Source organism: Arachis ipaensis, chromosome B6 (genome assembly GCF_059453495.1).
Source record: "Arachis ipaensis isolate K30076 ecotype BB chromosome B6, ASM5945349v1, whole genome shotgun sequence".
Classification (NCBI taxonomy): domain Eukaryota; kingdom Viridiplantae; phylum Streptophyta; class Magnoliopsida; order Fabales; family Fabaceae; genus Arachis; species Arachis ipaensis.
Window position 1 is genome coordinate 130,455,487 of NC_142441.1, and position 19,264 is coordinate 130,474,750.

The 19,264-nt window shown below is 33.4% G+C and overlaps 1 protein-coding gene across 4 annotated transcripts; it reads left to right on the forward strand.

Annotated features, from left to right (window-relative positions):
• The first annotated feature begins 1,628 nt into the window (after window positions 1-1,628).
• Window positions 1,629-6,472, forward strand: AT-IE (histidine biosynthesis bifunctional protein (HISIE)). Of its 4 annotated transcripts, XM_088490148.1 has the most exons (8): window positions 1,663-1,939; window positions 2,108-2,169; window positions 2,730-3,001; window positions 3,872-4,032; window positions 5,011-5,256; window positions 5,360-5,455; window positions 5,559-5,710; window positions 5,948-6,472. In XM_088490148.1, exons 4-8 carry the CDS (start codon window positions 3,880-3,882, stop codon window positions 6,162-6,164), a joined length of 864 nt encoding a protein of 287 aa, XP_088346274.1. In that variant the 5' UTR covers window positions 1,663-1,939; window positions 2,108-2,169; window positions 2,730-3,001; window positions 3,872-3,879; the 3' UTR covers window positions 6,165-6,472. The 4 variants fall into 4 exon arrangements, with proteins under 4 accessions (XP_016162089.1, XP_016162086.1, XP_088346274.1 ...); XM_016306603.3 differs by lacking the exon at window positions 2,730-3,001 and having other exon boundaries at window positions 1,629-1,939; XM_016306600.3 differs by lacking the exon at window positions 2,730-3,001 and having other exon boundaries at window positions 1,630-1,939; window positions 5,002-5,256.
• The last annotated feature ends 12,792 nt before the right edge of the window (window positions 6,473-19,264 follow it).

Below are 19,264 nucleotides of genomic sequence, written 5' to 3' on the forward strand. Positions count from 1 at the left end.
AGACAAAAGTAATAATAAATTTGTTCATTAGATTTTTATGTATGTATTTATAATATATATATATATATATATATATATATATATATATATATATATTCACTAAATAATAATAATAATAATATTAATACATTTGTTTTTGTTAGAAACAAGTAAGGTGAATAATGATACTTTGAAATCTAAATTAAAACATTTTCTTTTAATACAAACATAATTTTTAAAATATGACATCTTTTGATTATATTTAATACAAAAATATCAAATAGTTTCAACTTTAAATTTTTTGTAGAATAATCTCTAATAATTTATTGAATATTATTATTATTATTATTATTTAGTGAATATATATAAAATATAAATTTAATGAATAAATTTATTATTATTTTTGTCTAAAAAATTATGGTTCAATATTATTATGCAATTAATAATAATAATAATTATTATTATTTTATTTTATTTCTTTGGACGAAAGATTGTTATGTCTAATGGAAAAAAATATTGGGGTTTGATTTGTATATTAATTTTTTGGGACTAAAATGTCCGTTTTTAAAATTCTTGGGGACTGATTTGGATAATTACTCGGGCGAAAAATGAACTGGAATTGATTTGTCTGCTAGAGTAAAACCTTGAAAATTGATTTGTGTATTAATTTTTCTTGGGAACTAAAATGTCTGCTTTTAAAATCCTTAGAGACTGATTTGGATAATTACTCTATAGATTATTACACATGTATAGGGGTGGCAAACGGGTCTAAACCCACCGGGCCGACCCGCGTAACCCGCCAAAAAAGACAGATCGGGTTGAAAAATTAGGACCGCCAAATAGTAAAAGCCCGCCTAATTCGCACCGCTTAAACCACGGGCTTTGGTGGGGGCAGAGCGGGCTTCCCCGCCGGACTTAGTGTTTTTTTATTGAGGGTGTATTTTTACAATTTTTTGGCCAAAACCTAACTTTTCCCAACCTAACTTACAAGAGTATGAAGATAAAAATTGAGTGGTTTGGATTATGTTTATGTTACTTTGGAGACAATATTTATAATTATATTTTAAATTATGTTTTTTTTCTTTGGAGAGAATATTTATACTTATGTTTTGGATGAAAACTTGGTTTATAATTATGTTTATTAGATATTTATAATTACAAAGATTTTGATGCTTAGGAATATAAAAAATATAATTTTTTATACCTTTAGAAACTATAAATTTATTAATATGATTGTGAAATTATATATATTATGTAGTAGTTAATAGTAAAAAAAAAAAAAAAGAAATTTTGGCGGGTTTAGCCCGCCAACCCATAGTTAGACGGGGCAGGGTGAAATTCTAGGACCGCCTCACTAAGTAAGACGGGGCAGGCCAGCCCGCCAAAAAATGGCTTCTGGCAGGGTGGGGCGGGGCGGGACGGGACGGGCTTCCCCGCTTGCCACCGCTACACATGTAGATATAAAAACGGAACCAAAGTCGGGGGTGGTCAAATTAAGGAACGGAGATGAGCATAGGACCGGAGAAAGATAAGAACCGGTGTAAAACGGTTTGATCTGGCCGGTTTATTGAAAACTTTGAACCGGCATATTCTTGAAAGAGAATCGGTTCAAAATTACTCTTTTCTGAAAAAAAATAAAAAAAAAACCCTAATCTTCAAAGAAGCCCCCTGCAACCTACTGCTCACACTCACAGCACTAAAGCACACAGAGACAGAGCTCAAAGCCTCGATCTTCTCTGTCGCCGCCTCTCGCCGGCCCCCCTCTCGTCGCTGCGCCGCTCGCGTCTTCCTCTGCGTCACCGCGCCGCACGCGTCTTCCTCTGCGTCACCGCGCCGCACGCGTCTTCCTCCGCGTCACCGCCGCTCGCGTCTTCCTCTGCATCACCGCGCCCCTCGCGTCTTCCGCTGTGCTTTGCCGTGGCTCAGTTCTCTGTCGCCCTCTTCTCTGCGTGCGGCCAAGGTATGTCTTTCTTATTTTTTATAGTTATTCAATCATTAATTTTTAATGATTTGGCCATTTAGTTGATTGTTGCTGCTGATCGTGTTTTAATGTAGCTGCAATGGTTATTTTTTGCTGATTCTGACCCTTTTTGCCTCGTGCTTCCTCTGGCTTTGGTTCTGTGAATAGGAATACTGTGACATTTTATTGGAACATTGAGGCTTTGGTTCTGCTTCTGAACTTCTGCAGAGGTGAGCTTTTATTTTTTTATTTTTTTCAATGTAGTGTAGTCTGTAGAATAGATAAATTGATATTAATTGGAATTTTATAAAATGACAGTTGATCACAAATTTGAAAGCAATTGGAATTTGTATATAAATTGTTGCTGTTTTCATGTAAGTTTAAAATAGAAATTTGATACTAATTGGAATTTGTATAGAATACTTGATACTTGATTGTTGTTGTTTTAATACTTGATTATTGCTGTTTTAATGTAAGTTTAATATTTGATCGTTACTCTTATTTTATTGTTTTAATAATTTAATGTAGGATTAATGCTAATTGAAATTTTCCTATTAGTTATTTTTAGAAATTGATAATTGATTGTTGTTACTGTATTAGTGAAGATATGTATTTTCTATCAATGCAGGTTTAATAATTGTTAATTGATTATTTTATATTTTTATTTAAGTAGAACCGGGTTTGTGACCTACCGGTTGAACTATTGATCCAGTGATCCTATAATTTGACAACTATGCTAATAAGTGTATAGTATCACACAAATAATTGAAAGGAAATATTTTTCCTTTAGGTTACACAATTTTGGGCTAATACACATCAAGACCAAGACACAACCTCTCTTCCTCAGCAACCCCCTTCCCTTTGCATTCCTTCACTGCTTGCCGTCCGCCACTCCTTGCCACTGTTTGCCGCTGCTCTGATCCGTCATTCTGCTTTGCCCTCTGCGGCTGCCTGCCACTGCCATGTGCCTTGCCTACCCGTGTCTGCCACCGCTCTACTCCTTTGCATCGTGACACTCTGTTTTGTGTCTCCCTCTCTCACTAGTCACTACAACCCTATAATGTATTATAACAGATAATTAAGAATTTCGGAATTAGGATAAATTTATTATTAATATAGAATTTTCAATGCTGATGTTGTTTGTTTGGTTGAATTGTTGAAACTTAAAACTACTTGATATAATCTATAGATATATTTGATAACCATGGAGGATTTGAGTTGTAAGTTTATTGTTGGTTAACTTGTTAAGTTACAAATTAGAAACCTGCTTATGTTTGAACTTGTATACGCCTTGTGGATTTGAATCTGATTATTTAAGTATGTACACTGTAGCAAATGGTAAACTTACGAGTTAACTCGGCGAGTCAAGTCTACAAGGGCTCTACGAGTATCCTTTGACTCACGAATTTGACAACCATGGCTACTGGTTCTGATAACATTAGCATATCAAGAACTAGTGAATTTCGTGATTTGATTCATTTCTTGGCAAGCCATTATTGAATGGCATCGCTCTGTTGATGTTGGGTAATGAGATTGATAAGGCCATCATGTAAGGTTATTAGTGCAAAATTTCTAGGAATGTCAAAACATTTTTCTAACCACACGCCCATATTAATGTTGATTCCCGGGAATTCCAGGAATAATGTACCTACCTGGAATTTGATTTGTGGGTGTAGTATTCCCAGGAATTTTATTTCTAGGAAACACAAACCAATCTATGGACCCAACATATGGTTTGGGTATGGGAAAAAGAAAAAGAAGGGGGGGGGGGGTTGCAATTTATAAGTGGGGCCTGGGCAGGTTCTGATCCCCATGGGCCTTGCAATTAAATACTCCTCTGGCATTTTTCTTGAAAACAATGCTATGCTTCTTTACAATTTGCAAAGGCTCTTCGTTTGTATTTACACTGAGAAACTTGCATGGCACTTGTAGGTTTGAAAATGACCATTTCCTATGCTCACATGCTTCAATTTTCCACTAGTTTCCTCAATGGCAAGCTATCATTTACCAGTGACAATAAAGGGAGAAGGACACACATCTTACCTTTTGCTTCGTTGGAGAGACCAGACAAAAATATTGTCATTGACCCCAAGGTACACCTTGAAATTTTTATAGGATTCCATGATGTGTGTATTCAAGTTTTATGATGCAATGTTATAGCGGGAATTGAAGCTATTGATAAACATAAGAGACCAATTTTATTTATTTGCCAAATTAAAAGTGCACTCACTATTCAGCTAGATTTTAGATGGTTCTCAAGGTGGAATTCATATGTTGTCTTTGAAATAAACAGCATGGGTTTATGTATATGATGCATTTATGTTTTCTATTTTCAATATATGAGTTTAAGACCACCTGGTAGTATATGTAACCCAACGATAATGGTCATGGTCATTTTGCAAACTAATTTTAGATTCTAAAACATATTACTACGCCACTTTGTTGATGATATATTACATTTGTTCAGTGTTTAGGATTTCCTATTATTTCATTATCCAATGGTCTTGTGATTTGACATTGCTCCTGCTTTTTTTTCACCAATTACATTGTGGCGAAGTATGTGGTGTAAGCCTTGGCTCTGCTTTTGAGATTTGTTACATAAACATCTATTATAGTAGTTTTGGTTAAATCCCTACTGGAGGTAGCTAGATGCTTGAGAATCAAATGGTGAATTTTAGTGCTTTATAATTGGGCCGTAAATGATCCAAATCAGAAAACACTAGAAGTTCTTTATTATCTTAATTGCATGATTATTTTTGGCAAGCTATTATCATTGTTTTCTTTAAATCTCCAATACTGCTAAACTAGTGTAATTGTCTATTATACTTTACATTAAATTGTGAAGATCACCTCTTGTAAGTTAGTTTCTTTTTAGATTTGTCGGTCTACGTTGGGGGGAAAATTTAATTACACAGGAACAAGTCTCTAGGGTCTCTATTCTTTCACAGTTAAATGGTGATTGTATATTTGGGTTAATGCTAAGGAATTTTATTCATTCCATTGCACGTGTAATTTCTTGGTGTCTTTTTTTCCCCATCTTATTTCACATTAAAGTGTTAAAGTTTTGTCAGGTAGACTCTCTGCTGGACAGTGTAAAATGGGATGATAAAGGTTTGGCTGTGGCAATAGCTCAGAATGTTGACACTGGAGCCATATTAATGCAAGGTTTTGCAAATAGAGAAGCAGTGTTTACAACCCTATCTTCCCGGAAGGCTACGTTCTTCAGTCGGTCACGGTCAACATTGTGGACCAAAGGAGAGACTTCTAATAATTTTATAAATATTCACGATGTTTTTCTTGACTGTGATCGTGATTCTGTATGTTTTTTTCCTTTTACCCTTGAATTATTATTACTATTTGATTCACAGGCATGTTAATTATTATTATTATCTTTTTTTCTCTATGGAAAATGCTTCTTAGATAATATACCTCGGGAAACCTGATGGACCTACCTGCCACACAGGGGCAGAAACATGCTATTATACATCAGTCTTTGACTCACTAAAACAGCAAGAGGTTAGCTTTAGGCGATTACAACCTAGGGCATGTTGTGTTCAGATATTGTATTTCTGGAGGGAAATTTCAAGTGATATTCAAATTTATTTTGGTTATGTTACAGATTGAAGGAAATAGGTTGGCATTAACCTCTTTGTATTCATTAGAGTCGACAATCTCCCAACGCAAAGCAGAGTTAGCAGAAGAAGAGAATGGAAAGCCCTCATGGACTAAGCGATTATTGCTCAATGATAAGTTGTTGTGCTCAAAAATCAGGTTAGATATATCTCATCATGTTGTTATCTTGAGTTTGAATTTAAGTTTGTTCATCCTGAAGAAAGCGAAAAATATGCATTTCCTGTGATTTCCATTGCAAAGTGTTATATAGCTGATAGAATTGCCTCCACATGAAAGTTTTCTATTAAAAGAAACATTACCTATACGTTTAATTATAGTTCCATTGGCTTGGAGAAAATACATGCACCTTTGTGACTTGTATCTTTGTATCCGCAGAGAAGAGGCAAATGAGTTGTGTCAAACACTAGAGAATAACGAGGACAAGTCACGTACTGCTTCAGAGATGGCTGATGTACTCTATCATGCGATGGTACTGTTGGCAGTGAAAGATGTCAAAGTAGAAGATGTTCTGCAGGTTCTTCGGCAGAGATTTTTCCAATCTGGTATCGAGGAAAAGAAAAGTCGAGTATCCAAGAAATCAGAGCAAGATTGAACTTAATGTTAAGTACATATCTCAAGCACTGTATTCGGATTTTTTGACATATCAGGATGTACTATAGGTGTTCTTATCATTGTGACTGCTGAGGTATGCATATGAAAGTTGAGAATGTCAGGAGCACCATGTTGATGTTACTTTTCAACTTCGCTACTAGATATCAGTTGTACATTTTTTAGAGGTTTTCTTAAGTTAATTCAAGTATTGCATTCATGCTTATATGTAGCAAGATGTAATTCTGGATTGAAGACTTATCTGCATAACTTTTTGGTCTTCGTAGTTATTTTGTCTCAGTTGGATTGTTATATCTTTGTGTCATCTTTTGGTTATTCTACTATTTTCCTTTTGGCGCATTGTTCACAATTATCATTGGGATTTAAATTAAAAACTAAAAGTATAATTACAAGGCAAATAACACATTATATAAGCATTATTTAAGGAGAACAAGCATGTTATTTATATAAACATTATAAGCATTTACCATTTAGTATAGCATATGTTATTTATATAACATTTGAGGAACTCAGTATAAATGACACAATTCAGGATGTTTTCTAAGTGAATTTGTGCAAAATTTGCTATATAAAATATTTATTTATTCAAATCAAGTAGTAGTATAACATCATTTCCTTGGAGAAGAACAAGTAACATTGGCGTTGAGTTCAACAACAACGTCAATTATAATTCAAATTGACCTGTAATTATTTTCTTAATAATAACATGCTGGAATTATTTTTCCCCATATACGTTAGGGTGAGATTGCATCATATTTAAGATGCGTATCAGGTTGATGGTGGTCCCATTTGAGATGGTGGTACGTTGAGATATTGTGGTACCTTGTGAGATGGCGGTGCCGATGGTGGCACCCGATGATGTGGTGGTACCCGGTGAGATGGTGGTACCTTGTGAGATGGCGGTGTCACCCCATGAGTAGGCGAAGGAATCTCGATATTGGTGCATGATCCCATGCACAGGTTATTCTTGTTTTCACATTTCATTGCACAATTCAAGAAGTGCTGCATGTCCTTAATGTAGCAATCAATCATGCAGGAAACAATGTCGTCTCCACATAAACCAAGGCACTGCCCAGTTTTGATTTTGTTGATGGCATTATCAGCCATTCCCAATGAAATTAGCACAAGCACTGCAAGAATTTGGATTGCTTGCTTCCCCTTCAGACCCATCTTGCTATTTGAGTTTTTCTGTTTAGTTCCTCCACTGAATACTCCTTGAGATGTTTGTGAATGAAATATGTTGAAGCTTTGCTATGTTTATATACTAGTGTTGTAGTGAAGGTGGTGGTTGTCTTCACGGTTCAAAGAGGTGTCACACACTTTGCATGGTGGTGGTGGTTTGTTATTTGAAAAAGAAACTTTTGATTGTACGGCACATATAAAAAGCGATGCATATAGATCATTCTTATGCTTCAGGCTTCGGTGAATTCTTAAATTCCTAATTACGACGCAGAGTGCAACGGGAATTCAAACAAAGAGGAACCAAATCCTATTAATATTATGGACATAAATTGCAATGTTTTCTATGACACAATTTGATTATGATATTTATGATATTACTTGGGTTTTAATTTTCTATTGAATTATGAAAATTAATGGTTTGTCAAGCACACTTTTTTAGCAATTTTTATTTTGTAAAATTACTCAGAAATATTTATTTGTTTATTTATTTTTGTTAGTTAAAAGGAAAACCAAAAATGATAAAAATTATAAGTGATTAACGTTTTTTTAGTAAATATATAGTGAATAGACTTTTTCTCTTTATGTTGCACACAATAGTTAACATTTTTCCCTTCTTCCTTCTTGTTTCTGGTTCTCTTTTTTTTTTTTTTAAACATATTTTTGCTCTTTTTCAATAATAATAATAATAATAATAATAATAATAATAATAATAATAAGCATGATGATGATGATGATGATGATGATGATGATGATGATGATGATGATGATGATGCAAGTGCATTCAGAGTGCAATAAAATATAGATCACAATGCACTCACTTGTATGTTTTGGAATGGGCAATCTTTTTGTATTCACTTGAGCTTTGTTTATTGATTTGGATTCACAAGCTTGATTTGATGATTGATCTGGGTTCAATTTTATAGATGCCAAAGTTTGCACCTTAATATGTTTGATCCTAAAGATGTAAGTCATCGTATTACCAAGACAAATTTCATTTGTTCTGTTATTTTTTCTTTGCTTTCCTTCGTATTGTGCTTAATGTACTATTCCTTTTTTCTCACCAGCTTGCATTAATATATGACGGAATTTCATGTGTCTTGTTATGCAGCTTATATAGCAGACAAGACCAAACGTTGCAAATAAACATAACTAATAATTAATAATCATAATAATAATACTCTTGACTTAACAATCAATTAACATATATAGAAGTGATTACTCCCTTTTATATCATAAATGGTAGTTATTGCTTTAAAAATTTTTCTCATGTTAACTGCCAGTAGCTGGTGATAATGACAACTTGAATGTTACAGATATAGGATTTTTGAATGCTAGCTCTTTTTATTTGATCTTAGTATTGCTAACTTTCGGATGTGAGGGTCCTGTTGTGTACTTGTATAGGATTTTTGAATGCTAGCTCCTTTTATTTGATCTTAGTATTACACAACTTATTTTTTATTTTTTTTTATTATTTTTGTTAATTTTTCATAATTATATTTTTTATTATTATATTTTTCTTTCCAAATTTTTGAATGAAAAAATTGAGAATAAATTGGACTTTCATAATTTAATTTGTTCTAGTTCATCACCAAATAAAATATAAGAACACTAATTTTTATGTTTTTATCATTTATATTTTATTCTCAATATCTTATCTTGTTCTGTTCTCAAAACTAAATACAGTCATACAATATATATGCATGTAAGTTTTTTTTTTATTTTTATTCCGTTAATTTTTTTATTTATTTTTTTTTTCTATTTCATTAAAGCTGACTCCATTAGTTGATATGTGTAGTTGTTGTGATTAAAAAAAAAAATGTTAGGGCTAGCAACTTTTGTGAATTGTAGCCATCAAATAGTCATCAATGATGGTTTTAATAGTGTGAGATTGGTGTAAGATTTCATCTAATGACTTACTTTTCTTTGCTAGTTATATGCTGACCAAAATTTAACAAAGTTGCTGCCCCTAGACTTTTCCAAAAAGAAAATCTTGAATAGATGTGCTCTCCATGCTAATATGGAAGGTGCTTATTATTATCTGTAACATACAAGGCAACCTTCACGGCATTGCGTATTCAAAAACAGCATTTTGATTATTGATTTATTTAAAACTCAAAACTTGATTGTTTCGGTAAAAGAAAGAAGTTATCAACTAGAAATCTTGGATCTTAATAACGTAAAGAGAAAATTAGTGTCAACGACCAGTAAGAGGCTTTAATTAATAAAAAAATTAATTATATTAAAATTATTAAAAAGAATCAAGGAGATATTATATTAAGAAAAGACTAATAAATAAGATTTGAAATCCTATATTCATCACATCTAGGTGGCTATCTTTCCTTTGTCATTACTCGAGTTCTTTTTATGAGTTTTTTTCCGTTCTTGAGTTCTCATAAATCTATTTTTTCAAGTACACTATGTAATTTTTGCCAAAATTACTAGCTTCTTTTTTATGTTATGGGGTTTAATGGATTTTGTATTTTATCATTTGTTTGAATTGAATGGAAGGACCTAAATTTATTTGTTTGTCCATAATAAACAAAAAAAAGTATCACCAAAAATTTATATATGTTTCATTTTAATTTCATTTTGTTATTGTAAAAAATAAGTAATTTACTTTGTTGAGTACATTATCTGTTTGCTTTAGTTACAAATTAAAACAAACACTTGACTCGATGTCAAAGTAGAATTTAGCTAATGTTCCAAAAGGTCTATTATGTCCTGTGTTATGTTAGAAAAATTTCAAATTTTCAATTTCATGTTCTATATTTTATTTTTAAATTTTTAATTTTCAATTTTTTAACATAAGAAAATCTCCAAATTGCTTAATCACGACTGCTTCAACAGCAAATCAGGTTTATTTTATGCTTAAAAGATTATTTTTATTTGCATACTATTGAATGATTGATTATAGTATATACTTTTATTGTTGGCTTAATTTTTATTTTGAGTATAATAGAATCCTATTCTGCTCTTTATCAAACAACTCTTTACTCTTATCTATTGATTGTTTTATTTTTATCTTATCTTTATCTCTGGAACTTAGTTGTTATGCTAATAAGTTAGGAAACTTCTAAATAATATTAGGAATAATAAATATTCTAAACCAAAATTTAATCTCAGCCATTTGTAAAACATGCTAACTACACAATTAGCTCAGAGATTTAAAACAAAACTTTTGATCTTAAATGTGAATGAGTTAGTGACCATAATTTAAAGTTAACTGCTTAAATATGAAATGCTAGTAAATTTTGATAGTAAATAGTATTTTCTTTAACTTTAGTGAAACTCTAAACTTTAATTACTACATGTATTTTATTAATAATGTTATATTTATTTTTCTTTTCAAATTATGTAAATTTGTATGTATTGTTATGATATGTTAATGCCAATGTCAATGCCATACCTTCTGTAGTGAACTCCAAAACTTTTCAAGTAGCTGAGTTTGAGCAAGGTAATGCCAAGCCAAAAAAAAAATGATATTGAACATGAAAAATTTGAACTAGAAATTGCTTAACTTCAGCATCAACTTCACTCGAATAAACCTGGTACACTAACATCATCTACTTGTATAGAAATATAAGAAATAGTAGTATTAGTATAGAATCTACTTGTGTAGAAGCATAAGGAATAGTAGTATATAAGCATTAGAGTTGTCTAACTTTAGCTAATGCACAATTATTTATTGAATTAGTTAGAAACAAAAGAGTAATCTGAAGAATGTATTATTGATTGAGTTGAAAAGTACAATACATAGGAGTATATATAAGTGCTAGAAGAATCAAAGTCATAAAAGCATACAATCTTATAATTAATATACAGATATTCTATATAAATATAAGTGATACTAATTGATCTAAATTGATTCTAATTTAGTCTCTAACATCCCCCCTCAAATTCAAGTGGGAGCTAAGAATACCATCTTGAGTTCGGATACTAGAGTCCGGAAACGAGTAGGATGATGAACCTTCGTGAAGATATCAGTAGTCTAATCCAAAGTTCCAACAGCGATGAGGTGAACAGTATCAATAAGAAGACGTTGTCGGACAAAGTGACAATCAATTTCAATGTGTTTGGTGAATTCATGGAACACATCATTATGCACAATCTGAATAGCACTGCGATTGTCATAAAAGACATCGGTTAGGGATGACTAAGGAGCACCGAAATCTGCAAGAAGCCAAGAATCGAGACAACCTCAACAGTGGTGTCAGCGAGAGCATGGTATTCAGCTTCTGTGTTTGATCGAGTAGTTAACGTTTGTTTCTTAGCTCGCCAAGAAATGAGAGCGTCGCTAAGAAACAAACAATAACCAGTAGTAGAACGACGATCAATGGGATCACCAGCCCAATCAACATCTGTGTACGCCTGAGAGGACAAAGATGAATGAGCAGAAAAATAAAGGCCATGAAATAGGGTGCCTTTGATGTAGCGAAGAATGCGAAGAACTGCTGCATAGTGAGTAGTACGAGGAGCCGACAAGAATTGGCTAAGTACATGAACTGGATAGGCGATGTCTGGTCGGGTGACAGTCAAGTAGATGAGACCTCCAACTAACTGTCAATAAAGACTATGATTATCCAAAACAGTGCCATCCATAGGGGTAAATCTAACATTAGGCTCAAAGGGAGTAGACTCAGTTCGACTATCTGTAATCCCGGCACGAGCAAGAAGATCTGAAGCATACTTAGCTTGAGAGAGATAGATGCCATCATCTGTGAATATGACCTCGAGACCAAGAAAATAACTAAGAAAACCAAGATCTTTCTTCTCAAAAGTATGGTGAAGGAGGCTTTGAGATAAGAGATGCCATCAACATCATTTCCAGTAATGATCATGTCATCAACATACAAAAGTAGAAGAACAACTCCATGTTCACTTTTAAGAATAAAGAGAGCATTCTCATGAGGGCTGCAAGTGAAACGGAGATTGCATATAGTGGTGCTGAACTTGTCAAACCATTCACGAGGAGCTTGCTTAAGACCATAAAGTGCCTTGTGAAGGAGACAGACTTTGCTAAAAGGACAAGGATAACCTGAAGGTGGTTTCATATAGACCTTCTTTTTCAAATCTCCATTAAGAAATGCATTCTTCACGTCCATCTGACTGAGAAACCATTTTTTGACCACAGCAATGGCAAGAAGAGCTCAAACAGATGTGAGACAAGCAATAGGAGCAAAAGTCTCTTTATAGTCAATACCATACTCTTGCGCACAACCTTGAGCAATCAATCATGCCTTATAACGGTCAATAGAACTATCAAAGCGAGTCTTGATCTTGTATACCCATCGACTGTCCACAACTTTCTGATTAGAAGGAGGATCAACCAAATTCCAAGTGTGTGCTTTTTCAAGTGCCTGTATTTCTTCCTATATTACTTGTTGCCAACTCGGATTTGTGGAAGCTTCTCTGAATAACTTAGATTCATGTTGATGAAGAATGATAAAAAACAATTATAATCAAGAAGATGAGGAGATAAATTTCTTACCGTAGAAGAACGAGTGGAAGGAGAAGGCGTGATGGTAGGAGCAGGATTGTCCTCTGATCTGGAATCATCGGGAGATAGAGGAGGCAGAAAAGTAGGAGGCTGTAGAGGGTGACTCGAGATAGAACTTGTAGAATCATCAGTAGAAAAAAGATTAACATTGGGGTTAGTGAAAAAAGGTGTCTGAGTAAGAGGAATGGACTCAAAGGAGGAGAACTGAGAAAACATGTGATGCTCTCAGAAGACAACATGACGAGATATACGAATACGTCCAGAGAGAGGATTCCAACAATGATAACTCTTGTATTTAGTGGCATAACCAAGGAAACAATACATGCGAGACCGAGGTTCAAGTTTACTATGTTCATGAGGCTGAAGAAGAACAAAATAGATACAACCGAAAACTCGAACAGAACTATAATCTGGAGAGGTATAATAAAGATGCTCAAATGGAGTAACGTTAATAAGAACAGAAGAAGGAAATCTATTGATAACATGAACAACATTAAGAACAACTTCACCCTAAGTACGTTGAGGACACGAAGATGAAAGAAGCATTGCACGAACAGAGTCAAGAATGTGACAGTGTTTGCGTTCAGCTCGTCCATTTTGTTGAGACGTACCAGGGCAAGAAAACTCAGACAAAGTACCCTGTTTTGCAAGAAAGGTTAAAAGTTTGGAATCATGGTATTCCATAGAATTATCGCGTCGAAAAACTTTAATGACCTTGGAAAATTGAGTTTTAATCATGGTGGCAAAGTTAATATAAATCTAAGGTAACTCATAGCGATTAGTCATCAAATAAATCCAAGTAAAGCGTGAATAATCATCAATAAAAATGACAAAGTATTGAGAGTGGGCCCTAAACATCAAAGTGGATAAGATCAAAAGGAGAGCAAGCAATAGAGGAATTATTGTGAAAAGATAAAGCAGGTTGTTTGGTAGTTTGACAAGAAATGCAATCAAAAGATTCATTATTAACCTGACCCAAAATACCTTGAGACACAAAAGGACGCAATTTTTTCAAGGAACTGTGGACAAGATGTTGATGCCATAAGTGAAGGGTAGATGGAGAAGAAGCAGCACAGATATTTGGTACAGGAGGAATATGAAGATTCTCGAGTTCAAACAACCTTCTGACCTTACATCCAGTTTCGATGATTTGTCTTGTTCGACGATCCTCTACATGACAACCAGAAATGGAAAAATTAACATCAAAACCGAGATCAACAAGTTGACTAATAAAAATAAGATTAAAGTTCAATTTGGGAATATAATAAGTATCAGGGAGACTAAGAGTTGACTAGGAAATATAACCCTTGTGTGTCACGTGCAAGAAGGAACCATTAATAGTATTGACAAAAGGTGCATTTGTAGTGGTAGACAAAGACGAGAAAAGATGACATAAAAGAGACATTTGATTAAAGTAATCGGAGTCAAAATACCATTTAAAATTACCTGGAGGAGTCGAAAAAGTAGCAGGAGTATTACCAGAAAGTGAGAAAAGATGCTTAAGAAGAGACACAATATCAGATAGAGAGATAGGAGACGGGTTGAGAGGATCAGAGGTGGTAGATTCAGTAGTAGCAGCAACAGGAGAAGCAGACACATTCTTGAGGTGATCAGGACGTGGTGGGCGAATAGGACAGGTAGTAATCAAATGTCCCGAGAGCTTGCAGTAATGGTAGAACAGTTATGGACAATTGTAGCTAATGTGACCTTTTTGTTGGCATGTGTGACATTCAACAGAAGGTTAGTCCGAGAAGAGGTGCCCAGAACGGTTACAGTGACGACAGAATTTACCCTTTCTATCTGTGGCAGCAAAAATATCTGAGTTTTCCATAATAGTAGATACAAAGATCAAAGAGAGGAGAGAAAACCGCAAAAATATCTGAGTTTTCCATAATAGTAGATACAAAGATCAAAGAGAGGAGAGAAAACCGCAACTATAGGGCCAAAAACGAGAAAACAGACGGTAGAATCGGAAAGAGCTCACCAAAAAATCTTAGGGAGGGCACCACTGTCTGACACGTCAGTTGCCACGTCATATTCCATGTTAGCAACCACGTCAGCAGGAAAGGTGACATGTGGCGACGGTTGAGTGGAGAAGGGAACCCACGTCATCGCTGAGTCAGCGAGGGCGGCGCACAAGTCGCGAAGCGGTCCGGGTCAGGTCAGGTGTGGGCGCAAGTTGCTGGAGGCGCTACTTCTACGACACGTGGCGTGCTCTGGACCGTTTGATTGTTGTTGAAGATCGACAGTGCTGGAGACGTCTGGAGAAGAAAACGATGGAAGTGGACAACAAGCTTGCGACGGCGCATCCGACTATTTCTGGTGACGGGGCTGGTCTCGTTGAACTCACGACGGTGAGACAAAGATGGTGGTAATGACAGTGACGAACCAAAGCGTCGGAAGAGGATCAAAAAACGAGACCAAATAACACTTCCGAGAGAGAAAAATAAAAGGGCTATGAACGAATTTTCATGGAAAAAAAGAACCTATGCTCTTGATACCAAGTTAGAAACATGAGAGTAATTTAAAGAGTGTATTATTTAGTGAATTAAAAGGTACAATACATAGGGGTATATATAGGTAATAGAAGAATCAAAGTAATAAAAGCATACAATCTTACAATTAATATACAGATATTCTATATAAATATAAATGATACTAATTGATCTAAATTGATTCTAATTTATTCTCTAACAGAATTTTTGACTTGTAGCGAAATTATATCAATTGAAAATTTTATAGCTGTTTCTTTTTCTGAGGTTCTTTTGTTTTGTTTTATTAATTTTAGTTATGAATTACACAATTTTAGTTCAAAACTAGAAGGAGACCCGCGCGATGCGCGGGGCGGTAAATTAATGATAATATATAATAAATATTAAAAATTATTATATTTTGTAGAATTAAATTAAATGTGTAAACTAAAGTTAAATTTAAAAGGTATTTTATTTAAAATAATTTGTAGTACAAAAGATTTGGATATTAGAGTTGTATGTACAAAATGACATTTTTATTTGGTGGTTTGATTTTTGCATTTGTTTTAGTTGATGAACTTGTTCTTCTTATGTGGCGCTCGTCCTCTTTTTTTTTATTGGTTGTTGTTAGAATTGTTACTTTTTTCTTTCTGTGTAAGTTCTTGTGAAGGCATGTACTTTTTGAATTATTGAGTTATATGTACTTTCTATTGTGTTGTTTGTTCTATCTTTGCAAGTATGTTCTTCTTCCGAAGATGTGTCTTAAATTTGTATAGTTTTCTTTCTCCTTAATCTCTTGATGGGTATGTGATCCTCGTTTGATGATATTACTGTTGGCGAATTTAGTTCCTATAATCAATGAATAATTTAAATTAGAAATAAAAATGATGTCTAAAATAACTAAAATAAGTGATTTTTTTTTAGTATTACCTGTTTTATTTGTTGTAATTAGTGTTGAAATTTAGTGTTTTTGGTTGGAACAAATGTCTTGGTAACAGTGTATTGTTGAGAACTTTCTTTAAGATTAAAATCATTTACATTGACTTCAAATATAAGTGAGGTTGCACAAATTTTTCAATTGGGGTGGTGCTTCAATGTCATTATTTTTCTGGGCCATTAGACTTGAAGCAATTATACCCAACAATTTTTTTTGTTTCGCCATCAAATAGTACAAAAGTTGTTGTACCACTTTGATTTGAAAATTTTAATTGAATTTTGAACCTAAAATAAGTATTTGGTTAGTAACTAAAAATTTGTTAGATGGGATTATGAAAAGTATATAGAGTTACCTTATTGTTGGATATTGTGGTGTTTGATTACATGTGCCTCAAATGTAGTTATCTCCTTTTTCATATGCTTTTTTTGTACACTTTTCACATTCAACATAGTTATCTCCATTGAGTAAGTTTGAGATGTTGTGTAGTTCGAAAATAAATTTATTGTGCTAAATTTGATGTAATTTGAAGGAATAGTGATAAGAGACTTATATAAGTAATTCAAATAGTATGGAATTTGAATATTTGTAACGTAAAATTTATTATGATTAATAATATTATTATGACATTTGTAATATAGATGTTTATTACATTGAATGAGTTATTTATAGAAATTAATAAAAAAAAAAGTATAGGTAACTAACAACATTTTTTAACAATGTGTGAACAATGTGAATTAATAGGGTTAAAAGAGTAAATTAATCTTAAATTTAATTAGTAGCATTAAATTAGGATGTAGTGTATTTTTATTTGATTGGTGGTTGTTCATGTTGTTCAAGATGGTCATTGTTTACCTAGCACTCCCCAATCCGTATGCACTACAGCAAAGAAAAACAAATATCGTACTTTTGTAAACTAATCTTTTGAAGTACCTATCATCACTGTTGATTATATCAACACTGTTTATAAACAATCTAATTAACTATGGTGTTCTACATAATTAGAACACTTTTAAGTTTTTCATCTTCCTTTTTAAACAAAACATTATTAGTCTCGACACCAAGAGGTAAAATAGAACATGTACAATCAATATTCATCGTACATACTCAAAGCAATTAGTTGGAGACTCTTGTAAAATAGTACTGAATTAATCTTCTTAAAACACCTAAAGAATTTTATCATAATATTATGGTGTTAGTTAGAATATGACAAGACTTTACAAAAATCAGAATATGACAAGGGGAAAATTTTTCCAGAGGAAGGATGGAAATAACTAAGCTCTGAAAAAGAATCCACAACCTTTTATCTTTCAAGAAAATTGAAGTTGTGTCCACCATATTTTTGTTTGTAACTGACATCCTGTATATTCTGCAATGATTTGCACTAATGTTGTTTGAATCGCACATCATCCACCAATCGGCCAATGCAGTGCTCATTGGCAGTTAGTAATTCCAATCAACCATTCAATCAAATCGAATCAAAATAAAGAGGAGTAATCAATATACAAAAAAGAACAATTAAATGAAGAAATGGTGCCAATACCATTGGTCACAGCTGCGGTTCAAATTATAATTAGATAGAGAGTTTATGTCTTTTAAATAGATTCTTATTTTTGGATTTCTATTATTTTTTTTAATAAGCGTCTATTTAATTAGACTTGGTCAAATTTTTTCAAGATACGGTTATAAAATTTAAAATTCAACTAAAGATATCATTATAGACTTGATTCTAATTAATTTAAATCAAATTTCATCTTAATAGATTAAATATGATATGATATAATTGGATTTAAATCAATCAGAACATAATTAAGTCGTAGTTGCTTCCCTTAAATAACGTTCTACTCCTCTTTCCCTTCTTGAATATTTTCATTCTTGGCTTTCAAACAAGTAAGTCATCGTGGATCTTGATCACAATGGCTACAATGTCTAATGATGAGTTATTAGAGATATTGTCTTGGTTACTTGCAAAAGCAATCCACAAACTCAAATCTTCTTCAAAACTCTTTTCAGAGCTTCCACAAACTCCATACTTTGTAGCAAAACAAGCAGAAAACTCATTGAAGAAAGATCGTCCTTCATGCTTCTTTATTCAAAGAGATAACAATCTGAATCACAATGACCACGTCGAGTTGCATCCTTTGCCGGGAGAGGAACTTTCCTCCGGCGTCCCTGATGGGATATTTTCGTGGAAAAACGAATTTCTCCAAAACACCCAAATCTAACCGGCAAGTGCACCGGGTCGCATCAAGTAATAATAACTCACGGGAGTGAGGTCGATCCCACAGGGATTGAAGGATTGAGCAATTTTAGTTTAGTGGTTGATTTAGTCAAGCGAATCAAGATTTGGTTGAGAGATTTGTGATTTGCATAATTTAAATTGCATAGAAAGTAAAGGGAATGGGTAATTGGCATGAAATTAAAGAGAACAGGAATTAAAGTGCTGAATCTTAAAGAACAAGAAATTAAATGGCAGAAACTTAGAACGCAAGAAATGTAAATTGAAAAATCTTAAAGTGCAAGAAATGTAAATGGCTTGAATTGTAAAGGGAATGGGGAGTTGGATTTGCAGAAATTAAACAAGGAAATGTAAAATTGCAACAAGCAGAGAAATAGAAGAAGACTTGGATTGAATCGGATCTAAAACAGAAAAGTAAATGAGCATGAAAAGCAGTAAACAGAGGATGTAAAATTGGAATTCAGATCTCAGGACCCAAGAGACTAGAAAACCAAGTCTAGATCTCAATGCCTTCCTAGATCCAACAAGCACAATTGCAAAGGAAATTGTAAATTGCAAAGAAAGTAGATGAAGAAACAAGTAACCGAAACTGAAATTCAATTAAGCAGAAAATTAAACAAGATCCCAAGGTGAGATTGAAATAGAATTTCTTCAATTCTCCACCCAAAATCCAAGACAAGAAAAGTAAAGAGTGCTGGGCAAGAACAAGGAAGAAGAGAGATCAATTCTCCTCCCAAATTCTCTTGAATTAAACAACAAT